At 41.0% G+C, this 26536-nt stretch overlaps 1 protein-coding gene across 1 annotated transcript in view; it reads right to left on the reverse strand.

Moving 5' to 3' along the window:
* Positions 1-11715: 11715 nt before the first annotated feature.
* Positions 11716-26536, reverse strand: part of clybl (citramalyl-CoA lyase) — a 234877-nt gene continuing 220056 nt past the window's right edge. Inside the window, exon 8 of the mRNA XM_008106961.3 lies at positions 11716-16010. Within this exon, the coding sequence (XP_008105168.1) occupies positions 15915-16010 (96 nt within the window). The 3' untranslated portion in view covers positions 11716-15914. The remainder of the gene's footprint in view (positions 16011-26536) is intronic.

Raw genomic sequence — 26536 nt, forward strand, 5'->3', positions numbered from 1 at the left:
ACCATGGCCAGATCCGACTTCTCCAGGAATTTGCACATTTGGCCCACTAATTTTAATTGTGCAAAAGCACTCCTTGTCATTGTTGATATCTGGGCCTCCATGTTCAGAGCTGAATCCAGGAGTACTCCCAAACCACGAACCTGAGTTTTCAGGGGGAGTGTAAACCGGTCTTACAACTGACCAGGCACACCTCTGTCTTGTCTGGATTAACCTTCAATTAATTAGCCTTCCTCCAGTCCATTCCATCAGGCAGGCACTAGTTTAGCACAGGACTGCTTCCTTGGAACTGGGTGAATAGAAGTCATCTGTGTATAGATAACACTGCACTCCAAAATTACAAATGATTTCTCTCAATGGTTTCATGTATATGTTGAACAGCATAGGGGAACAACAAAGAGCCTGGAGGGACCCCACAGGCCAGTGGTCAAGGAGTCAAACAGAAGTCCCCCAGCACCAGAACAGTGCCTCTAAGCCCCATCCCAGAAAGGTAACCTAGAAGGATACCAGGTTGATGGAAACGAAAGCCACTACTTTTTCTCTACTTATGTCTCATTCACATATTTAGACCATCTTTCCTACATTGTTTTTTTATTCCTTATTTTAAGATACTTGGGTTGTAGATATGATTGTCAAATAAACTATAGTGATAGTATAGAAGATAGGATTTCACCTGTTGACAAGCACCAGTTGCTGAAATCCCCACTTCAACACAACTATCAAAGGCACAGGAGCCCTGTGCTGTATTTTATTTATTAATCTACATTTGCTTCAGTTTTTCTTTAAGCAACATAATATGCAAAAAGAAGCACACAGAAACAGCCTAATGTGCATCTAGGATAGGACTAATGTGCTAAAATAAGAAGAAATACGGGGAAGTATTAACTGCAGTACTTTTACTCTTGTCAAATGGAACACTGGTAACATTACTGCTTCTCTAACTTATCTCTGTGAAAATCAAATAACATTAATTTGGGATTTTCTGCATGGATGTAATTTGTTTGAAAATAATAGGGACTGAAAGATCTAAACATAACAAGCACCAATTATGTTTTATGGCTTTCCAAAATGGAATTTAGCTATTTTAATCTTGTTTTACTTATGGACATTCCACAGGCAAGTGGTTAACTACTGGATGAACAGAATTTTTGACTAAAAAAACTGGTTCAGCTGGGCTCTTTTTGTTTCCTGCTCTCAGGTACCCCCAAAAAGTGTGGGATGTCTTGGTGGGTGAAAGTTTGCCTGATTCAGCAAACATTTGTTTTTAAGTAAGAGAGTATACTCTGAATGACTTAACTTAGACTAGTAATGATTAAGACATAATTTCCCAAAAGCTTGTCTTCCAAGTGATTGTACTTTGGTCTCCCAGGTGTTTTGGCCCAAGGCAGCTGAGTTTTCTAGGACCTGAAATTCAAAACACCTAGAGGTTTTGGATTTGGTCATTGCTGGTTTAAGGGATCCTGAATATGATTTATGGATTCATTTATGGTGGAAGTACTGGAGGGCAATGGCAGGCAGCTGGGTACCAATATGAATGGATCTTTCCTGTCCTTTCCCATTGTTGGATTTGGAGGTAGAACCACTTGGAACAAAGCCCAAGGAAAATTGTTGTGGAAATAAGTATTGTATATCTCCTTGTGTGTTGTCTTGGAAAATATTTATACTGTTATAACACCTGTATTATGCAATTGTAAGTCACTAGGATGATCCTGTTCATGATATATATATTTAAAACACACTAATGTTTCAAATGTATGTATCTGGTGTTCCTCAGAGGTGAGAATTGTTTAAAAAGAACAGATTCTTTAAGTGAGACTAAGTATGGGCTCCCTTTGGACTACAACTCATAGCATTTCTCACTACGGGCTGTGGTAGAGCTCAGAGAACTACAATCTAACAGCCTTTGGAGGGGCACACTTTGTTCATCTCTGTTGTTAAACTATAGATGCAGTGACATCACTACTTAGGTCAGTAATGTTGGGTGGCCTGCAGTGAAAGAGACCACCGTTGTCACCACAAACGATTAAGCTTTTGCTGTGCTGCTGAGTTTTACAAGGCTGTATCTGTTGAAATGTCTTCTTCTGTGTACCTGCTAAAGTAAGAAAGAATTTTCAATTTGTTGGGCCGATCTTATTTTTTACCTTGCTATCTTCTCAGGTTCCCCAAAACTGCTGAAGTTCTTGCAGGTATTTGCAGCAATTTAATAGCACTTCCAATTGTCCTTCTTTTTGAATCAATAACACTGGGTAACACAATTATTGTTCCTGGATTATAAATGACATTTCCTAATTGAGTCTATCATAAAAACATGGAAAAGGTTTATTTAACTGCAAAAATGTTGGTTTTGTGGGACATCCAGCAACATATTTTGCTATAGTTTTAAAGTAATTTTTTTCATAAGAGTCTCATCCAATTCAACATAGTTTGTGGGTAGCTACAAAAATCAAGTTTCTGTAGTATGACAACAACTTTCAAAGAAAGTATTGCACAATTAAACAGGAAATAACACTTTCAAAGCAGGAACACAACATTTTTCAGAGTTTGTTAAATACAGGGTGTTTGAAAAAGAACTCCCTATTCACCATTTAAATTAAATGGTGAATAGGGAGTTCTTTTTCAAACACCCTGTTATAGTAGAATCTCGCTTATCCAACCTTCGCATATCCACGTTCTGTATTATCCAATGCAATCTGCCTTTTAGTAGTCAGTGTTTTTGTGGTCAGTGTTTTCAATACATTGCGATATTTTGGTTCTAAATTTGCAAATACAGTAATTATTACATAACATTACCGTGTACTGAACTGCTTTTTCTGTCAATTTGTTGTAAAACATGATGTTTTGGGGTAAAATTATAGTAATTTGATGTTTAATAGGCTTTTCCTTAATGACTCCTTATTATCCAACATTTTTGCTTATCCAACATTCTGCCGGGCCGTTTATGTTGGATAAGCGAGACTCTATTGTAGTGTATTCCATATGTCATGTCACAAACTAATTTTGCATGTTTTATTTTTTTCAGATTCAAAAGCAGTTTGACATGCATCATTTGATGGGTAGGTAGTATAATTCACCCTTGAAAATAGCAAGGGTTTTCAGAGCAATCTTATATTCTACTCAAAAAGTCTGCTTGAGTATTATGGGGTTTCCTCACATTCTAAATACCCTGAAGGCACCAAAGCCTATCTAACCTTGGAAGCTGAGGCAAACCCAGTGATTCTGGCCGTCTTGGACCACACATTATTTTTTCCATCACCATCCAGGCCTCAAGTGGTGATTTTGCCAGTTCCTTCCTATAAAACAGGGGTCCCCAAACTAAGGCCCGGGGGCCACATGCGGCCCATCGAAGCCTTTTATCCGGCCCCCACGGCACAAAGGCAGAAGGGGGTTGGGCTAAATGACCCAAGGGTTCTCCTCTTCTATTATTATTATTATTATTATTATTATTATTATTATTATTATTATTATTGTTATCATTGAAGCTAGGGGGCCATCTGTCAGGAGTGCTTTGCTTGTGCTTTTGATGCACAAAGGCAGAAGAGGGTTGGACTAAATGGCCCAAGGGGTCTCTTCCAAACCTCTTTATTACTGTTGTTGTTGTTGTTGTTGTTGTTATTATTAACATTGAGGCTGGGAGGCCATCTGTCAGGGGTGCTTTGCTTGTGCTTTTGGTGCACAAAGGCAGAAGGGGATTGGACTAAATGGCCCAAAGGGTCTCTTCCAACCCTCTTTATTATTATTATTGCTTGGTGGCCAACTATAGTCCGGCCCTCCAATGGTCCGAAGGATCGTGAACTGTCCCCCTGTTTTAAAAGTTTGGGGGGCCCTGCTATAAAACATACCCTACAGCACCAGATGTTTGTTGGTGGTCTCCCATCCAAATAGTAACCGGAACTGATCCTGCTTAGCTTGCAAAATCAGATGGGATCTGGTGCCTTTGAGGGTATTTCGGTTCATTGTATGGCACTGCTATTTGGGGTTAGCCTTTTCCCCAGTTTTCTAGAGTTCGGTGCATCACAAAATCAGCAAAAAGTGTGTGTGTGTGGGGGGGGGGGGGGAGGCAAATTAAGGCGGGAAAATCTGAGTCGTCTTTTCTTCGCGTCGCCTGTGATTCCGAGGCATTCACCTTCTTTTGGAGCGTACAAATCCTGGTTTTTCCAGGTGTTTAGGGAGCAGTGTAGACCAGGCATGGGCAAACTTGGGCCCTCCAGGTGTTTTGGACTCCAACTCCCACCATTCCTCACAGCCTCAGGCCCTTTCCTCACAGCCTCAGGCCCTTTCCAGGGCCTGAGGCTGTGAGGAATGGTGGGAGTTGGAGTCCAAAACACCTGGAGGGCCCAAGTTTGCCCGTGCCTGGTGTAGACACACAATTGGCTCCAGGAAAATGCCTTGGAAAGATGGCAGCCTAAAGCGAGTGAGGGTTGAACCTGTATCAGAAATTAGAGATTGCCAAAATGTCGATTCCTGTCATGTTTAACTTCACTTTCATCAACAGCGCCCACCGTGAATCCAATCCAGTTCTACTTCCCGCTCTCCTTGTTCATATCCCTCATTCCTGTCGCTCCCAATCGGCCCTTTAAAAATAGATGTAATAGTTTAATAAAACAAAAACATCAGACGCGGGTTTCTTCCCCTTTCATAGCCAAAATAATGAATCATCTGAGACTTTACTCATACATTGAGGGCACTAGAAGCCTACAAGGTCCAGGATTCCATAGCACTGAGCCATGGCAAAGCGGTGTCAAACTGCATTAATTTTACAGTGTAGAAGCAGCCCGAGTATAGTCGTATACTCGCGGCTTTCTTCTAACAAAGGGCGAACCTTTCTTGGGTTGATGTTATGTTATGCTCCCCACCCGACATGTTGAAAAAGACTAAGTGATTTGACTTTAAAATATCGGCATCACAGCCTAGAATTGAAAACGGGACATGGCACGCAAAAATTGTGAAAACTATTAAGGGAGAGAAACTGTATCTCTCTATCCAAAGCTCCAAAGTATAGTGAGTGTGTTGTGGAAGGCTTTCATGGCCGGAATCACTGGGTTGCTGTGAGTTTTCCGGGCTGTACGGCCATGTTCCAGAAGCATTCTCTCCTGACGTTCCGCCCGCATCTATGGCAGGCATCCTCAGAGGTTGTGAGTATCTTCGCAGTTACACTAACGGTATTACTCTCTCTTGATTCGATAACGGAACGTCGTTATAATTAATCCTCAAGCAAACCAATCCTGCAACGCGGTCCTTTCACCTGCTTCGTTTTCACCCATTGGATTCTTAGCACTAAATGTCCAAAATGAAAAGAGGAAATGCTTAAAAAAAACCCAAAGTGTATTGACAGTTTATTTCTATTACTCAAAAGGAATGAGTTCAACCCGTTTCGTGCCGAAGAAGAAGAAGAAGAAGAAAGAGGAAGAAATCTAAACTTAAAGTAAACTAGGGTCATTTCCTAACTTAAAAAATTGAGAAAAGAAAACGAAGAAAATAAACATATTATTTGAGAACACAAAGCTGGACCACTCTAACAACCACCATCCCAGACTACACATTGAAATCCACAAACATGTGGACAATTTCAATAGAAAGGAGTAAATCATGAAAATGAACAAAATCTGGCTACCAGTATTTAAAAAAAAACCCTCTAAAGAACAACACTCTGAAAACAGGAAACAATCGGGGCCATCTAACACCTACCAACAAAGGATTCCCCCAGGCAGGAAGCAGCCAGGCTTTGATGCTGCAAGGCTTTTTCATGCTAATCAAGCTGGCCAATTGCAACCTTCACACTTGCCTCGGACAGACAAGAGTTCTTTCTCCCACCCTGGACCTTCCACAGATATATAAACCCCACTTGCCTAGTTTCCAATACACCTCACAACCTCTGAGGATGCCTGCCATAGATGTTGGCGAAACGTCAGGAGAGAATGCTTTTAGAACATGGCTATATATCCCGGAAAGCTCACAGCAACCCAGTGATTCCGATCACGAAAGCCTCAGACAACACAAAATGCATAAATCTAACGAAAGCGGTGATCCATTTCCTTTTTTCCAAATCTGGCGAACCGAAAACTACAAATGTAAGACAAATGTGCAAGTTAAGCTTATTTAGAGGAGATAGAGCGGTATATAAATAAAGTCTATTATCATTATGATGATGATTATTAGTTCATAATGGGGACTGGCATATAGGAATTAAGTGGTGCTTGTCTTTCTCTCCAATCTGTCTCTGAATCAAACCCTGGAAAGAACGATCCGCGTCCTCTCGTTCTGGAAATAATTCTACTAAGGCGACTCATCTGTCCAAAAGTCTTCCTCTTGGGTTTCAAGCCCCTCCCTCCCTCTCATTTGGACCTCAACGACCCACATTCCTGCAAATGTCGAGGCAACAGGAGGGGGGCTAAACAATGCCTCTGGGTGCCCCCCAGTTCCCTACATTTCAGGAGGAGGGAGGAGCAAAATGAAGTATTGCCTACAGGAAAAAGCCTGCTTCCCCCTCCATACAATTTCCCTTCAATCCCCAAATTTCCAGCCTCGGAACAAGTCATAACTCTCTCTGGGAATTAAGAAGTGGAAGTGAAGAATTCCAAGAAAAGGGGCAGGCTCCAGGTGGGAACTATTTGGGGAGGTCTCACCTCCTAGAAGTTTGGGGACTGAAGGGTAATATTTGGAGGAGGGCTTCTGGGTTGTGTGGGCTCTGCAATGGACTGGTTTCGTGCGCCCGCGTTGTGACACCCCTAAACCCACCAACATTCATTCTCGCTCGGGCAAATAACACGGGAGTCCCCCTTCCCCCGGCTGTCATTAAGTCCCCCATAAAACAGTGAAGACCTCAGGGAGGGAGGGATTACTAGGAGACAAGCGTTGTGGAAGGCTTTCATGCCCGGAATCACTGGGTTGCTGTGAGTTATCCGGGCTGTATGGCCATGTTCTCTCCTGACATTTCGCCCACATCTATGGCAGGCATCCGCAGAGGTTGTGAGGTCTGCTGGAAACGAGGCAAGCGGGGTTTGTATATCTGTAGAATGTCAGGGCGGAGAGAGAAAGAAATCTTGTTTGACTGAGGCAAATGTGAATGTTGCAGTTGGCCACCTTGGTTAGCATTGAATAGCCTTCCAGCTTCAAAGTCTGGCTGCTTCCTGCCTGGGGGGAATCCTTTGTTGGGAGGTGTTATCTGCCCCTGATTCATGTCTAGAATTCTCATCTTTTCTGAGTGTTGTTCTTTATTTACTGTCCTGATTTTAGAGTTTTTAAATACCAGATATTGTTCATTTTCATGGTTTCCTCCTTTCTGTTGAAATTGTCCACATGCTTGTTTGTGGATTAGGACGTGGAACAATGGCTTCAAACTACAGGAAAGGAGATTCCACCTGAACATCAGGAGGAATTTCCTCACTGTGAGGGCTGTTTGGCAGTGGAACTCTCTCCCCCGGACTGTGCTGGAGGCTCCTTCTTTGGGGGCGTTTAAGCAGAGGCTAGATGGCCATCTGTCGGGGGTGCTTTGAATGCGATTTCCTGCTTCTTGGCAGGGGATTGGACTGGATGGCTCATGGGGTCTCTTCCAATTCTACTATTCTATGATTCTATGATTCAGTGGCTTCTCTGTGTTGTCTGACGTGGTGGCTGTTAGCGTGGTCCAGCATTTCTGTGTTCTTAACGTCCCCCAGGCATTTCCTCCAGGATTCCCCCAGGCAGTAAGCAGTCAGACCTTGAAGCAGAAAAAGGCAATTCAATGCTAATCAAGGTGGCGAATTGCTACATTCATACTTGGCTCCAATAGACAAGAATTATTTCCCCCACCGCGGACTTTCCACAGTTATATAAACCCCACTTGACTAGTTCCCAACAGACCTCACAACCTCTGAGGATGCTTTCCATTGATGCAGGGGAAAGGTCATGAAAAAATGCTTCTGGAACATGGCCATACAGCCTGGAAAATTCACAGCAACCCAAGAGACAAGTGATTCGTATTTCCATGGTGCAATTGAGAGAATGAAAAGGGAGGAAGGGATTGTTTTAATTTCGCCTCCTTTGGAAGAATCTCATCCCGACATCTGTCTTGCAGATTTTGCGCTCCCAAACATTCCCCTGAATTGCCTTGAAGTGCATCTGCACTGTAGAATGAATGCAGCGTGATACCACTTTAACTGCCGCAGCAAAATGCTATGGAACCTTGTGGGAGTTGTAGTTTGGTGAGGCGCCAGAGAAGGCTAAGGACCTTGGGAAAGGACAGCTCCCGTGATTCCATAACACTGAGCCATGGAAGTTAAAATTGTGTCAAGCTGCATTCATTACCCGGAGTCAGAAACACCCCAGGGACCCAGATTTTAGGGTCTCTCTCCCCCAACTTATGCAGTCATGCCGGCCACATGACCTTGGAGGCGTCTACGGACAACGCTGGCCTTAACGTCAGGGGAAACCTTTACCTTTACCATTTTTTTACCGCCAACTTAGCGCCGTCCACACCTCATCCATTAGGGCCAGTGGCAATGTTTCTTGGAAGGCTGGGTTTGGTACTCTAGCCTGCATGAAAACCGTGTCCTGCCCGAGTGACAGAAAACGCAAATTTGGATCTCACCTTTTCCTCGCTGAACTCTTCATTAAAAAAAAAAAAAAGGAAAACCGACATTTCTTCCTGGCAGTAAACTGGAGGCAAAGGCAACGGGTCCTTTGCTAAACCCCTAGCTATCTACATGAAGAATGGGAGGAGGAAAGAAGTCATGCAATTCAACTGCAAAGCCATCCTGAAATGTGTATGTACCATTTTTTGTTCACAGTTTCAATCCAAGTCGCCACAGGGTGATAATTTAAATCCCCAAAGCCTTGACAAGGGGACGGTGAAACAAATCCATCTATACACATAAGAGAAAAAAGTGCATATGTGTATGTGGTGGAGGTGTCCACTTACACAGACAGCCTCCCAACTCCACAAACAGCTCTAGTTCCCACTGAGCAAGAGACACCCATGGGCCTCCCTCCACTGCCATGCAGGTTATAGTGAGCGCCATGAACCCTGCCGGTGTTCCCCACAAACACCATTCTGCCCCCCACCCAAATGAAGGCTTTCCTGCAGGGACAATTTCACCCTTGATGTTCTATTGCTCCTCAAGAATGGACATCCCAGGGTTCCTTAATTTGCATGACTCCACCCACTGCCTCTCCCTTAACCTTTTTCTGCCCCTTTCGAACACACAGTTAACAGAGGAATTGATCAGTAACTGAACAAGAGGTTTGGGGAGAATTCATCATGACTTACAGGAATTGTACTTGACCTACATCCAGAGGGCATGTTAACCCAAACAACGATGATCTGGACCAAACTTGCCTCGGATAATGGGACTTGCAGTACCTTCACTGATACTGTGACCCCCACCAACAATGGACGGGGACCAAACTTGGCACAGGGAAACCCCATGACCAACTGAACATACTGCAGGGGGTAGGGGGATGGACCTTGATTTTAGGAGTTATAGTTCACCTGCATCCAGAAAGTCTTGAGCCCAGCTGACGCCAGGTCTAGACCAAACTTGGCCAACTGTGCATATAGGCCTGGTTTGGGGGTGATTGACCTCGGATCTGGGAGTTGTAGTTCACTCTTATCTAGAGAGCCCTCAACCCAGCCGAGAACGAATCTGGACTAAACTTGGCACACAGACCCAACATGGCCCACTGCGAATACTGGCAGGGTTTGGGGGTGATTGCACTGAGAATGTGGGAGTTGTAGTTCACCTTTATCCAGACAGCACTGAACCCAGCCAACAACGGATCTGGACCAAACTTCAATGACATTATCTAACATCTCAAAACATGCAAAGCCATCTTCTAATAACCCACACACCGCTGGGTCCCCAAGCTAGTATTTTCTTAAAATCCAGACAGTGGAGGAGGGGAAGGGGTAAGAAAGGAAAGTGACTGGGCCATCTATAACCAGGAGGAACCCAATCACCGAAGCCAAGTACCCAAGGAAGCTCGGCTCAAGGACAGTGGAATGGGAACTCGACAATGCAGTCATGTAGTCACTGCTGCTGGTTTCTTTTAGGGAGCCTAAGGTCCCTTTCTCCGGCAGAGAACACTGCCCTTTCAAGTGTGGTCTAGGTAAGGTAAAGCTCAGCTAAGTATAGTCTCAAAGTAGCTCCCAGAAGACACTATCTGTCTATTTGAAAATAATGGCCACAGCTGTCAATTGCGCAGACTGCAAATGTGGTGCGGACCTCCTCATTTCCTCGCCTTCTTCTTGAAAGGGTCCTGGTCTGAGTGTTGGACCATGGCCCCTTCCACACCACTGAATAAAATCCTACATTTTCTGCTTTGAACTGGGATATATGGCAGTGTGGACTCAGATAACCCAGTTCAAAGCAGATATTGTAGGATTTTCTGCCTTGATATTCTGGAATGTAGGATTGTGTGGAAGGGCCCCCAGACTCTGGAGGCCAGGCTTAGAAGCCCTGCTTCCAGACTGGTGATGTCAGGCGTGTCACACTCTCTCAGCCTCTGAGGAAGGCAAAGGTGAAGCTCCTCTGAACACATTTTGACAAGGAAACCTTGTGACAGGCTCATCTTCTGGTTCCCTTAAATCAAAAACTACTCAATGAAGGCACACAAAGTACCTTCAGGTCGACTCATGGTTACCCAATGAATCCCAGAGCATTTTTTTTTACCCAAAGATTAGGTGTGTGTCTTTGGCTGGATCTTCACTGCCCTATATCCCAGGATCTGATCCCAGATTATTTGCTTTGAACTAGATTATATCAGTCTACACTACCAGATAATCTGGGTAAAGCAGATAATCAGAGATATAGGGCAGTGTAGATCCAGCCTGACTCTGTGTGCCTTCAAGTCACCTGGTCACTTTGGGTGACTCCATGAATTTCATAGAGTTTTCTTAGTTCTAAATGTTCCAGGATGGATGGAGAACATGCTCCCTATCACCCTCATCTTGCAGTGCTGAAAAATGGAAAGGATTGGGGTGGCAGTCCAATAAATAGGAAGGCCAGGCCTTCCTTGCCCTTGATTCTGAAAGTGACTCCCTTTCTGCTCCCACAAGTGTTTTCTATTTCCCCCTTTAAGTCAACAGAGCCGCTTTCCCAGGGTCATGCCAAGTTGGGGGCCCTGCCTGGTGAGTTTGTGGCCTGGCCCTTGCAATTTGAAGCTAGCTTTGTTCCCATGGTCCTCTCTGTTTTTTCCTCTGAACCTCCTTTATCACAGGACACAGATATACTGACCACTTAATATGGATTGAAGACAGAGCGCAGGAATGCAAAAAAGAGGCCATAAACCGGGATTAGAACATTTAGGGGATACTCCATAGGGCCCATAACGTGCACCAGTTTGCCTTGGTGTAAACTGCATCACATGTTGAAACTGCATTAAATGGTTATTGGTTATTGTAGATGGGGCCTTCCCTGCCTGCCCCTTAATCAGTTTCTCCACTGTCTGATGCTAAATGAAACCCTCTCCCATTTTAATCCAATCCTAGCTTTCTAAGGTCCCTTCTACATTGCCATATAAAATCCAGACTATCTGCTTTGAACTGGATTATGTGGCAGTGTAGACTCATATAACCCAGTTCAAAGCAGATATTATCGATTATCTGCTTTGATAATCTGGATTATATGGCAGTGTAGAAGGGGCCTAAATCAGTGGTTCTGAACATTTTTTTTAGGATAATGATCCTTTTTAATATCCTATAAACCAATATTCTTCCCTGGAAAAATACACATAAGCATTAAGGCATGTGTATTATTTTATTGCAGTGGAAATTGTTTTCTATTACATAATCCATTCTATGTCATTTTTTTTTACAAAGAATACTTGAAAATAGCATTTTTTAAAAAACATTAAAATTATAAACCATACAGTAATGGAAGAAAAAAATGCATGTTTTCCTTAGGCCCAAAGTTAAGCACGTCTGCACAACAACGTAGAATGATTATAGTAGCAGATTTTAGACACCATGATAGGAAAAAGCAAAGGAGTAGTAATTTGATTTGTGAAATTTTTTTTTGCTTCCAAAGGGGCAGAAATGCTTGTAGGAACTCCTACCTCAAGGGCCTACCTTGTTCTAATCCCTTGCACATTTGTTGCTCTGCTTCAGACAGCAAAGTGTCATGGTGAGAGAGATTATATAGAAGTTTATTATTGTTAACTGCCATTAAACTGACTTTGGTTTATGGTAATCCAACGAATGAGAGACCTTCAAATTACCCTATTCCTCAACAGTTCAGCTCAGAAATTGCAGATGCAGGACCCTTGCTTTCTTGACTGAATTTGCCTATCTGGAATTCAGTCTTCACCTGATTCAAGTCCTGAAGTAGATCCACTTCAGGAAGTGATATACTCACTTATTCTGCACTGCTGTATCCTAATCTTGTTAACTCATTGAGTTGGATCAACATTTGATCATACTTAAGAGCAGAGCTATTAATATCTGTGAGATCTTCTGGTCTGAACAGGACTCTATTGACTGGAATTTACTTTGAGATAAGCAGTAGTTGGGTGTTTTGAACCCTGGAGACTAGTATTCAAATCCCTGCTTGGCCATGGAAACCCACTGAATGCAATTCAGACAGTCACACTCTCACAACCTCAGAGGAAGGCAACCCCTCAGAACAAATCATGTCAAGAAAGATCTCCATTATAGGGTCACTTTAGGATCGTCATAAGGCAGAAATAGTGTGAAGGCACACAGTCATTACAAGCTTTACCTATGAAGCTCAGTTCACTCTTGGCACATTTAAATCACCCATTAGTATCAATTGGCCAGCATGCTTGTAAAAGGTATGTGGCTATGCCCTTTAAGCACTGTGCTTTGCCCAGCCTTATTGTTTTCACTGTCTCTCACCACGAACATAAATATAGACAGTGAAAACAATGCTAAAATGTCAGAAGCCCATATACTTTTTACAAGGCAAATGCCCTGAAGACAAGTTGACCAATGGATAGGTAAAGGTAAAGGTTTTCCCCTGACATTAAGTCCATTCGAGTCCAACTCTGGGGGTTGGTGCTCATTTCCATTTCTAAGCTGCAAAGCCGGCATTGTCCATAGACATCTCCAAGGTCATGTGGCTGGCATGACTGCATGGAGCGCCATTACTTTCCTGCCAGAACGGTACCTATTGATCTACTCACATTTGCATGTTTTTGAACTGCTAGGATGGCAGAAGCTGGGGCTAACAGCGGATGCTCACTCCGATCTCCGAATTCGAACCTACGACCTTTTGGTCCGCAAATTCAGCAGTTCAATGTTAACACGCTATGCCACCTGGGGCTCCAATGGATAGTAACAGACAAATCAAGTTTCAATTCTATGTCAAGAAATGCTTGCACTTTGGATAGTACATGGGATACTTTTGGGTGAAGACATCATCTCCCGCAAGCCTCTCTGGGAGACAGGGAGACAGATAGTTTGAAAACTATGGATGCTATAATGCACAGCATTTTAAACTTCATCTCCCAGTGGAGAGAACTACTAAAACTAGTTCTTTCTTATGGATTCAACATAACTGCTCAGCATTTGGGAATTCTCTTGAAGTGCTCCATATGAGGACTCTCATGATGAATGCCAGGACTTCTGATGGTACCAATGCTTGGGTTGGCATTCAGCTCTTGGCTCAATCCAGCCAGGCAGCCCTTGTTACAAAAGGGAAGTACTGTATCATGAATAGGTTCAACTGTCTACAGAGCCTCTACTGTCTTGTATGTAATGCAATCAGTATTATCTCCTATGGTGTGATAGCAGCTCTTCCTACATTTCATTCACGGATCTCTTCTAGCCCTGTCTGGAGATGCCAAGGATCTGAATTTGGTACCATCTGCATGTAAAGCACAAGCTTTGCTATTTGAGCCAATCCAGGCCATTTTGTTGACTGAAGAGAAGAAGGTGTCTCCTCTTATTCCATGTGCAAAACCTAACAGGATCAACAGTTGCATCTGTTCAACACTGTTGATAGGACACCATCTTCTACCCACCTTAAATGTTATCTAAGGGTGCCCTGCATAGCCCATTTAGAACACAGGGCACGCCTGCTGTTCTTTTCCAATGAATCCCAATATTTACCACCTTAGTTGATGCTCTCACTTTGCCTAATAGTCTATTACTGAACTAGACACCCTCCCTGAGTTCAGACCAGTGACAAGTATCCCATACAGCTACTCTGCAGGTTATGGACAGCAACATGATAAGGCAGTTTTTACATTAATATTTTTCAGTACCTACACAAGAGCATATAGTGCTTCTCTGGTTTAACCCATATTAAGTTATTTCCGTCAATAGTAGTCTACTCATAGAGTGTTCTATACATTTTAGAATTAGTCCTCATCAATAACATTCAATGGAATAACAGGGCAACCTATCCCCAAAGTCGATTTTAGTGTAGCTTAGTAATATTGGAATATGGTTATCTGGATAATTTCATATAACAGTTCAGTTTGGAAATGGTAACAAAATATAGTTCCATGAAAGCAGTAATAAGGAATCTATCAACGGCTGAGCCTCTGGAATTCCATTACTCTGAGTAGTGAACATAAAAGAAGTTCAGGAAAAACTGAGAGAAAATTGGTTGTTTAAGTTCAGACTACAAGTGTTTCCTTTAAATTGCTTCTATGCATGCTCATGAGTACAGTGATGCCTCTAAACCAGTGGTTCTCAACCTGGGAGTCTCCAGGTGTTTTGGCCTACAACTCCCAGAAATCCCAACCAGTTTACCAGTTGTTAGGATTTCTGGGAGTTGAAGGCCAAAACATCTGGGGGACCCCAGGTTGAGAACCACTGCGCTAAACTGTCGGAGAGCTGGTGATGCTGCCTTTCCAATGCTGAGGCACTTTCTGTCACGGCTGTACTGACACGGAAAAACATCTTCCTTAACCATCTCTTGGAAAGTTAACTTTGGAGATGGGTTCTCAATCTAATTCACTCTGAGAATGAGTACAAAAGGTTGGCTGCAGGCTTCTTAAAGGGTTAACCAATCTATATGAAATGGTTTTGAGTTTGCACTCTTCAAGTGGATGGGCAGGTGGTGAATCACATTCATTGGTGAAGGTGAACTAAGCCATCTTTAAAATTTTAAATCTACATAACCAGGGGGAGACAGCCATTCCACACATCAGTGTTACCAAAAGATAACTGCCTGTTCGTGTCTGCACACTGTGGAGATAGTTGAAGACACATTAGGTAGAATTTCCCCTTTCTATCTTTTTTTGAAACTATCAGGGTGACAGCTGAGGGACGAATTTCCATGGATTCAAAGCTAGTCTATGTGAGCCTATGGGTCCCTACAGATAGCAACTCTTGTTGCTTCTGATTAGACCAGATTGAAAATGCAGTATCTTTCACCATTGCATAGTGGAGGCAATGGGATAATCTTTGCTCTCCCTTGAGTGAAAAACTCTATCAGCTATGAGTCTGTCTTCTACACAAACAAAAGATATAAGAGCCTGGCACTCCTTTTGGAATAGGCCCAATGTGACCTTGGTTTGAAACTAAGCAGGTGAATATTTGGATGGAAGACCACCAAAACAAACTAGTGAGACCTAGGAAGGCTAGGAAATTATCTTACCTAGGGAGATGCTGCCAGTCAGAGTTGGCAATGCAGTTGTAGGTATGACTCAGTATAAGTGTCCCTTTGTTCTCTTCTGAGTAAAGTTCGCAAAGGCATATATTAATCTGAATCAGTTTGCCCATGTTGTTTATTGTTTTTAATGGGGCCCCTTTCTCCACAAATGAATCAATTTTGCTTTCATCTTTGCCCTAACAAAAGCTGGTTACACAAAATGGCTAGAGTCCACAGTGAGAAAAATATATGGGAAGCAATAGGACGTGTAAACAGACTTCTGCTGAAGGGTGAACGGATGCATTTTTCATTCTTTGAGTATTATATAATCCTCCTTTAAACAGCTCCTGGAACCCCCTGGGGGAAGGTTCATTTGGCAGATCATTTTTCCTTGATGGCTGTGGCAAGCGTAACAATGTTCTGGGCCTGCTTCAGTAATGGCATGTCTATCATGCTGCCACGGAAAGTGAAGGCGCCCTGCAAAAAAACAGAGAATATTGACTTCTTGAAAGAGACCTTGGGAAGGGAAAATTGCAGGCTTGGATTGGTTTTAATACTTTCCAGCGAGACCAGAATTATTAGATCCCACATGAATCAAACTGAGTCGTCTTGTACTGACTTAAGAAAAAGGCAAGAGGCATAACAATAAAAGGGGTGGGAGAGAAAAATCCACAATGTAACAACACAACAAAAAAGATATGTGGACATGAAACACATACACAACTGTCTGTAGAGAAAGACTGTATTCTTTGACTCCTATTATTACTGTATTTCTTTATTTTATTACAGTAAGTAAATAAATATTATTGAATCAGACATAGCCACAATTGATCAGAAGAGTTTAATAAGAAGGGATGTGTGGTTGAGGAAGTAGCATTTGGAGGACAGACATAAGTGACTCTATTCCTTCCTGGAAGAGAGAAAAACATAATACAATGCCAGTGTCAAACTAAGTTCTTCCTATGTGGGCCCCAAGAGGAAAGTGAGGTCAGGTGGATTAATAGGAACAGCATCTGGCAATTACAGCAGATTATAAGGTGTCCCAGCAATTGTTTTCTAACCTGAGATGAAAGCACCTGCACTTAACAACTGTCAAAATGCTATTTAACAATATAATCCTGACACTCATCACAGCAGATCTTCAAGCTAGTTAGAGCCATTGCTACTGCCAATAATATAATATAAAAAGAATATGTCTGAGGTTTAGGATCAGCATGGCCCCATCTACACTGCCGTATAGAGCAGTTTCATAAAGCAGTTTAACCACATTAAACTGCATTAAATGGCAGTGTAGATGGGGCCAAGAAGTCTTAAAGAAACACAGTGTTCTGTTCCATGAGCACTGCAACTGCATCCAACTCATAATCTGAACACAGGGTTGTGGGTTATCTTTCTGGTCGACATTACAGATCGCTTTTAATCATTAGAATTAATGATTAAATCTGGGGCTTTCTTAATATTTAAGCACTTGGTGAAATTGCTAGTATAAGAAAGATTCACCAGATTGTTCTCTGTTTGGCTTCTGAAAGGGTGAACATTTGGCCATCACTTCATAGCTGAGATCCATGTACATGTTTGGCCTTGTAAACAGCTGGATGCCAGCAGTGACAGTGGGTCCACAGGAGTGACACTGCTTGTCCAGCAAGGTGACATGTTCCAAAATATGATTAATTGTGAATCAACACTTTCGTATAATTAATTACTGAGTGAGGGTCACTGGCAATGGTGGTCTCTTCTTGATGTGGATGAAAATAATTTCATTGCAGCTGGAGAAATAAAACAACCTTGCCAACTGCAGATTGCCTGGAAAAAGTTGTGAACAGGACCTAATATGGTACAGCGCTGAGACACATGAGCAGGGACAGTATGTCACAAGCCTTCAGGGGAATGAATAGATGTGAACAGCTGAAGTGTACTGTGTGTTTCCAATCTATTTAAAAGGAGGGAGAGGTACAATGTAGAAGTGATATAAAATATCATTTCATGCAAAATGTTAAAAATTAGCTTACTCTTTCTAACTACGTATGTATGTTTCAATTTACAACATAGCCACTCATTGATTATATTTAAAGGACATCCATCTTCCTTTTCCTCTACCTCTGCCTCATCTGCTTTACACAAATATAAATAAGAAATGGTTGTAAGCAGGAAAAAATGAAATTATAATGGATTTTCAATTGTACCCTTTTTGAGACAAGCATAGAATTCTACAGACAGATTTTGATAAAATATTGAATTGTAAGTTATATCACACCATTCTATGCATTCTACACCCAAAGTATGATGCTGCATGCATCCCATTGCCAGTCTGCTTATTCCTTGTTATTAGCCCACCCCTCTATTGATGGGCAAAACCCATCAATAACTACCAGTTGTGCCATGTTCCCATCACCTAACTAGTGCAATAGGCCTGTTCTGCTTTGTGTTTAGATTTGGGTCCGATTTTCAAGATATCTCATTATGTATGCATATACCAATCTGGGGAAAAATCCAAAATCAAAACTCTCCTCCTTCCTCAAAATTCAATCTGTAGAAGCTCCATGGAGCAACCCATGGAGAACTCAGAAATCCATACTGCAGAAATGTAAGAGTACACACTGGCACATATTTATGTTAATTAATGTGCTTTATAATTGTAAGCATGATGCCTTTCATGAAAGGGTATGTCATCAAAATGTCATGTATGAAGTGACTCCCACTTGTCATACCTATCCTAATAATACCTCATCTAAATAAGTGGGGATGAGGCCCAATGAAAACCAATTCAACCTCAGTAAAGAGGTTTAGGATGGAAACGGCTGTTTTAGCCACAGAGATTCTTGGCAAAGTGCTATTTTAAAAACCACTGTTTCCAGAATGAAACCCCTGGCTAATAATAGTGTTATTCCAAAAGATACAAGCGGAGTTTCAAAATATCCAGCAAGTTGGAGGTCCGACTCTAGCTTGATATAGAAGAAATAATTCTAAATTAGGGATAGGACAAATGTCCCTCTATACTGTTCTCAGTGTTTTCTAGCTCTAGACTCATCATCGGGCACACAGACTGCATGTGAACAAAACATAGTAATTTTCAGCCTACAAAGCTTTAGTAGAAATAGTTACTTAACTCTAACAAAACCCATGCCAAGTACAGTGAGATGAAAAATGCAGGATTGCTGCCACTTAAGTGAACTGAAATGATATTTAGACTGTATTGCTTTCCTTTGAATGCTCTCAGTATGCCCTAGAGAAGGCCATCTGGCCAGAACATTAGTTCTTTTGTTCCAACCTGCTTTGGAGAAAGAAAGAAGGCAGCTGAGCGCCATTATACCTGTGAACACCAGGCAGGAGGAAAAATGCACCAGATATTTAAGAACGGGAAGGTAGGCTTTTATGGTTCTCTTACTGCAAGCCAAATCCACATCCTATCATGCTCAATAGCTCTGCCAGTCTCCAGGAGCTGAGTGTGAAATACATATATTTTTCACAGTTTGGCCCACCCTTTTATACTGGTAGTGTTGCCAGTTTGGGAGAAAGATAGAAACGAAGGAAAACAACATCATGGTAAAGTGTCTACATGTTCAATCTACCGTACATGTACGATGCAAGGGGTGAAATGTACCTAAAGGAAGGACTTACGTGAGACATTACAGCCCAGAGGTTCAGCATATCATTTAATGCAGAAGGTTGCAGGTTCACACCCTGGCATTTCCACTTAAAATGTTCAGATAGCTGAGGAAATGAAAGGCTGCTGACAGTGATGGTGGAAAGCCCTGGTGAGACCCTGAGTTAAGTGGACCAATGGCCAAAACTCATTACAAAACAGCTTCATGTGTTATTCTTTGCTATCTGAAGTCATGTGGCTAAAGTCTCCATGAAGATGAAGGATTTCATTATGTTTTCCATTTCTCTTTTCCTCCTATAGTGCAATATGTTCTCGACCCAATCAATGCTTGTGTGAACACTGTGAAATTCCACTTCTGTTTGAGGAGTAGTGGCCATGACTGCATTCTTAAAGTTTGGCAAAAGTACAGTTTTGGGCATAATACTTTTAATGGAGGCTTCCTAAAGTATGCAGTGGATTCGTTCATGAATGCAAATGTAAAGCATTTTGATATCAGATGTTCTTGGCTGCAAGTAGACAGCTTATCTTGACCTGCCAAGCCCAAATTTCACTTTATAGTTTTGTTCCTATTTCCTTGAGCCCCGAGAGACTTGTGTTTCCCCCTTCCTCTCTGACATACCCGATCCTCTTCAGGAGGGAAAAACACCTGAAAGATGGAAATGCCAAAGGCACTTTTTTGACATTTCAATTACATCCCAGAGGTGCAAATCCTTGAAGAATCAACTACATGTTTCCAAGTGCCAGAACACCACTGTTACACTAACATGCCATATCCTTTTCTTCTACAGGATCCATTTGGAAAAGTTACTTTTCAAGGGGACTCCCAGAAATTAGTACCAGTCAATGTCATGGTGGCTTGTGGGTTCTATGAATTTTAGTTTAAAAAGTAACTTTTCTAAACTGTAGAAAATGAGGCCATATTAAACTTGTGAACCACGCTGCTACAATGTTGAAGCCACCTGTCAGGTAATAGTTTGCCTTGCATTCAAGCAGCAATGGCTTCCCCTCAGGCATGTAAGTATAGGGGTGGCATACTGATACGCTTGTGGTTTCTTTGACTCTGGTAGTTGGAAAAGTACAAAAATTGCTGCTCGCTGTGTTCTCTATTCAATCCAGTTTACACTGTCTTTTCCCCATGTGCATTGTAGCTATTCACATGTAGGGGGGTTTAACTGTATTATCAAGCTCTCAAGAGGCAGCCGGTTTGGGGGCTAAGAGCTTTTGAGACATGATACATTGCTGTGCTTGGGTTTTAATGGATTTCTAGAAGGTATTTTTAGGTTGTATACCCACAGCAGGTTACAACATATCCGCATAGAATGTTTTATTAAAAACTCATTGTTTTTGGATTGCAATACATTTCTTCACCCAGCCCTCAAATGTAGCAATGCCCCAGCATCTTCACTTTGGGACAGAAGTGATTCTAGGCTCCTGAAGACTATTCCCGAGGAGCACAGGCCTTACATTTCTTCACCCATCCCTCAAATGTAGCAATGCCCCAGCATCTTCACTTTGGGACAGAAGTGATTCTAGGCTCCTGAAGACTATTCCCGAGGAGTACAGGCCTTAGTAGGGTCTACCAACTTAGGCTTTGGTATCACCACCGTGGTGGACTACATGTCTCCTGTCCAAAGATCAGCCCAACTAAGCATTGAGGGACTCCTCATCAAAAGTCTGGCCAACAGAAGCTTTGAACACAGTGATAGTGAAGAAAGTTGCAATTTACATTGGCCGACGGACTTCTTGCAGTGATGAAACTATGAATGCTGAAAAATATTCAAAGTAAAAAGACAAAAACTTGATGACTACTCATGTGGTGTTTTTAAACATCATCTTAAAGGGCAACAGCTCACTGGAACAGAATCTGTGTGGTGGGAAAAAACATGATTGTAAAAGTTGGGTGATTGGTGCACATGCCCCTAATTTCCACTGCAAATACTGGGTTGCATACTGGAAAATTTGCTGATAACTTGGTATCAATATTCTGTGTCTAACATGGCACATCTATGTTGAAACTGAGCAGAATTTCAAAATCAATATGCTAAAGGGTGTGCAGTTTAAAGAGCAGGATAAATCCTTTCTGAAGTCTTGATTTCGGCTTGAAATCTACCAACCCAGTGACAAGGTCATGCATGGAGGGAAAGCCATCCAATTGAAAGGCAATAGGATATACTGAAAACCTGCCTTCTTTGGAAACTCTCCTCACAAAGGTTCTCTTTACCCAGTATAGGGATATCCTTTCCTTCCCTCTATCACAGTTATCCCAATGTAGCAGCAACACAGTAATCCCAACCTTCTCCATAATGTTTAAAGAGGGCAGGTGGGGAGGCTGTGGCAAGAAGGGGAAAGGAAATCTATTTCTGCCATACCAATTGCATATGCTGAAATCTGGATCCATCCCAAATGACCACTTGTTGCTAATTGAATCAGCACATTTTCTGTCTTGAACCACAAATTGAACCTCTGCAAAGCTCTGGTACTAGATTGCTATAGCATCCATTTATAGATTATAGCTGCATCCTATTCAGCAGTTCCAAGATCATAAATTGGACGTGCAATCTCTGAACTACTCAGGATTCATGTTTACAGCTATACTCAGAACTACATCTAAAGTAGTGGTTCCATATCCAAGAAAGCTTATACTAAAATAAAAATCAGTTAATCTGAAAAGTGGTGTCTGTCATCCCCTTTCTTCCTTTGTATGCTGCAACAGACTAACATAGCTACTTATTTCTATTAATAATGATTGTTTTAAACAAAGCAACCAACACATTAAAGAACAAGCCTGTTCATTCTAATCGTGCGGAAACTGAGTTTCCATGTATCTTTGTTTTACCGACTGTAAATCATTGGGCCTCATACATTAAAATTACTTTACATTTTCTCTTTATTTATTTATTATTATTATTATTATTATTATTATTATTATTATTATTATTATTATTAAACTTTATTTATACCTCCCCTTTCTCCCTGTGGGGCCTCAATGCAGCTAACAATCCCACACTTTGGTCATTGTTTAAAAAGTGTAAAGTAAAAACAGATTAAAATACAATGAATGCAATTAAAATGCATGTTTAAAACTACCCCCCCCCAAAAAAAATCTCACCCACATCATTGTTTTATTTGAAATCTTTGGATTTCAAGTAAAACATCAGTCCAGCCAGTTGGTAATCGGGGGGTAGAAGTAGCTTAATTTTATACAATATACTTTCTATGTCGGATTGCATTAGAAATCCCAAAGGAAACACTTCTTAAATTTATGTTTTAATTATACAATTTAATAAAGTACTTCCAATGGTTTCATTTTTAATGGTTCCAATTTACATTTCAAATACAAAGTGGAGAAACCTTTGAATCTTTGAAGATATTGAAGAAAATTCAGTCAAGACCTGTAATTGCTTACATTTCATATTGATCCATGGTGTCTAAGACTAGCTAAAGTATTTTGGGACATGAGCAGAAAGCCCTAACTTCTCTTTCTGGTAGTAAAAATATAAGAGCTTGTTTCCCTTTCAAGTCATTGAAAGCCTTCTGCTTGAGGTGTTTCCTTAATCTTGCTTAATAGTAGGGCTGCAGCTATGGTCACTTACCCCCCCCCCCCAAAAAACCAAGCTATTTACAATGTTTAAGTACATATTAGACACAAAATCAGCATTCCATTTAATGTAATGTTGGAAATACAATGCAACAATCAATTAATGTTACCACGAATAAATTATTTTTTTCTGTATAAGGGCAAACATGCACATATATCAAGATTTCTTGGAGGGATCTGGCATGATTTCATGGATAGTGTACTGGGCTAAGTCCACATTGACTGCATTCAAATATCTGTCCAATGGATGGAAAGCACTAGACAGCCTTGGGAAAGTCATTATCTTCTGAGGAACAGTCATAGATGGAGGTTTCACTTCACTTCAGTGATTTACATACATTTTTGGAAAGAACATAGGGAGCTGTTTTATTGCCCTTCGTCACCTGTGATTTCACCCTTCACAGCTGTCAAAACTGTACAAGTAGGTAGGTAGATGGGAAGGAAGGAGATAGTTCAGAGGAGGACAAAACAGTTGGTCTTCATTTTGAGGAGAACGAAAAATATGGACATTCCATCTCGGAGTGAATCCTGATTTCTTTCCCCCTAAAAGCCCAGACCAATTGCACATTACTCCTCTGAACTCCTTCCCCTTCAGTAAGCACAAGTTATAGCAGCCTTTCCTGGTGGTTCCGCAAATGAGAGGGAAGACATGGAATTGTGCAGGCAATGTTGAACTGCTCCTACTTTATGTAGGGTTGTAGTCATTATCTTCAGATGGAATGAGCTTTCTTCTTTCTCCCATTCCATCCTTTTCAGCCTTCTATGAAACCCCTGCAATGGCTCCAAGGAGCCCCCCTTTAGGGTAACATTTGAAGGCACACAGGGGCCCGTAGGGAGATGAGGTATTGACAACCCATGCTCAGTTTCACTTGACAGAGTGCCTCAAAATCCTCTTGCTTTTTCCATGGGAGATATGAATGTAAAAAACAGTGGTTGGCAACACACAACCTCTGAGCACAACCATTTTTGTGGGCCTTCTTGGTACTCATGGTACCCATTTTCCATGTCCACATGGAAAATGGAGGTATAATTCTCCTTCAAAATAAGCTATACAATCTACTATCTGGCCAGCTTTGTTTGTTGAAAGTGACAAATAGATTTTAAACTGGAAACAGACGTCCTGCTATTTCCAGTTTTGGCCATCATTTGGTTGATGGGCCTATCAAGGATGTGGAGTGGAGAAAACTGGTCTAAAGTTGCCTACAGTGGTGTGAAAGGGACTTGTCCATCTGTCACAGAGAAGTGTAATTTGAACGTATATAAGACTGCATGCTATAGACAGCAAAGGAGAAATAAGGTGCAAGCTAGGCCATGACTCCATGAACTAGACTTTGGACTAGTGCTGTTCTAAGAGTAGAAAACATTTGTTCTCCCAGAAGGGATAAGGACTTTTCTTAATTTTATCCATCACCCAGGACTATTACTATAGCATTCTTCCTGTACTTATGCTGAGGAAATTCTATTTGGTTATAATATCATCACCAAATGAAATCTGGATTTCTGAAACATATAATAGGACTTATCAGTAGTGGTTGCCCAATGGTAGAGAACCATTCTTACTGACTTTGCAACAGGACAGTTAAAAGGTAATACATGGATTTAGACTGTCAGTGGCATATTTTAAAATCATGCTGGTATTCTGTTGGGAAGGGACATCATTGTAAATGAACTTAGGATAATGAAAAATTGAATCGCACAACTGCACAACATTTTTATTCTCCGGAAGGGAGTAGAAACACCATTAGGATCTCTGTGACTGATATACAACATATCTCGATACATTACACATCCTGTTGTGCAATGGGAGCCCCTGTTGAATGGTGTCCCACTGTGCACTATTCACCAGCATGATTGTGTACTGTGTCAACAACGTAGTTCCATCATTGTAAAGTTGGGCATCATAGCTCCTGATACAGGATCTTGAGTCATATTTTTTCATATTTGGTTTTTTAATATACTGATTGGCCTTTGGCCATTTTAAACTGAATGGCAGGACATAACAAATTCTATATAAATAAATATTTTCATGATTTTCCAGTGCTGTTATTATTTAATCTGATAGACTTTTTATTAGTTCTGCTTTGATTCTAAACTGTAATTGTGTTAATCTGGATCGATATGCAAAGGGATATTGCAGCAACTTTGAGACAAACTGAGAAAAATAAATTTGTAGCCTACGTTTCCTAGACTGAGTACTTCTGATTGAGAGGACTCAGCCTATGAAAGCTTTTATTAGGAAATTCTTTCTCTCAATTAGTCTCAAAAATATTACAATATTGTTTTGCATACTAGTTCTGCTTTGGTGTAAATAAACAGAATACAGTTTTTAAATACTAGCTAAATATTGCATCTAGACATTTTTCCACCACATAGTTAACATTTTATTTTACACTATTTAAACCTCTTTTGGTTCTTTTCTTGTTTTCAGACACCTAGATTCTATTCTCTCCCCTCCAGTTCATTATTAGTTGTTTGCAAATAATGTGGTAGCATATTGTGCAGGAACATGAATATTCTAAGACAACATAGTGAGGAGACTGAAAATCCTCATTTGGTTGTTTTCTGATTAATGTCCCATGTTTCCAATTCATCAGGTGATATGTGCACGTAATCCTGCTTAAACATGCATCCTTAGTTGAACTTGGCAAACAACAGTTTTTCTATTTAATACCATATTGCTCTTCTCTGTTGAAAATGTATGACCGCATGCAGCTATAATTATTTAAACTAATTTGAAAGGGTGATGCATGAGTAATCAAATAAGAAATAAGGAAAATAAAAAATGCAGACAAAATATCCCCCCATTAAATCTTTTAAAGTGTTTTTGCATGTTTTTATATCTTAAAATAATCTTCAACAGCATGATTTTATGATAATTTCAAAATAACATTTTAGGGTTTATTAACTGAGCTCTGTCAATACAGAACATTGATGATAGGGAGTACTGCAGTTGTATGAAAAAGAGATATAATAAAGTATCTAAATAAATCAGACAAAATTATACATTGGCATAGAAATAACATGATGGAAATATTGCTAGGTTGTTAGCCAAATTTAAGCATTATTACTCAGGTTCCCCACCAAAGAAACAAATAAAGTACAAACGTTTTGATATTAGGCCTACAGCAAGCTTGCAATAGACACCTGGCCATAATAATAGCACTAACGTAACAGTTGAAATGACCAGTTATTACTCCATCTCCTTCTGATTTTGGTTACTTCTTAAAACTAAGCTCCCGTCTCTCATTCACCTAGAAACAAAACTATGGCTTGGATCCTCTCAGTGAAAGCTGTTCTGTGTTCCTCAAACTGTGATAAATTGTGTGCAATGATTGCTGTATGTTAATGTAAACTGTTGTTGACTGAGAGCAACAAACTTTGTTCTCTAAGAATTTCCAATTAACAACAAACTGTGATCTCAGACGCTCAAGACCAGCAATTTATCTGTGAGCAGACTAGTCACTCTAATCCTTTGTATTTCGCTATTTTTTTCCAGGCTTTCAGTTTTGATTAATAGCACGTTCACACATACACACACACACACAGCATATGAACTACGGAGGCTTAAAAGTACCAATCCAGAGTTGAATTTTAGTTTGACTCAAATGTAAAGCTTTTGTTTAAACAAAGACATCAAAGAAACACGAAGGAATAAGATGGAGAAAACAGTACTTGGTGGCAATCTGATATATGAAGGTAAGGAGCACAGAGTAATAATATACAAGCAATATATAAACATAGAAGACTAAAAGCATTAAATAATGATAAAAATGTAATGTGTTTATGAGCACACTATATAGA

This window comes from Anolis carolinensis, chromosome 3, assembly GCF_035594765.1.
Source record: "Anolis carolinensis isolate JA03-04 chromosome 3, rAnoCar3.1.pri, whole genome shotgun sequence".
NCBI lineage: Eukaryota > Metazoa > Chordata > Lepidosauria > Squamata > Dactyloidae > Anolis > Anolis carolinensis.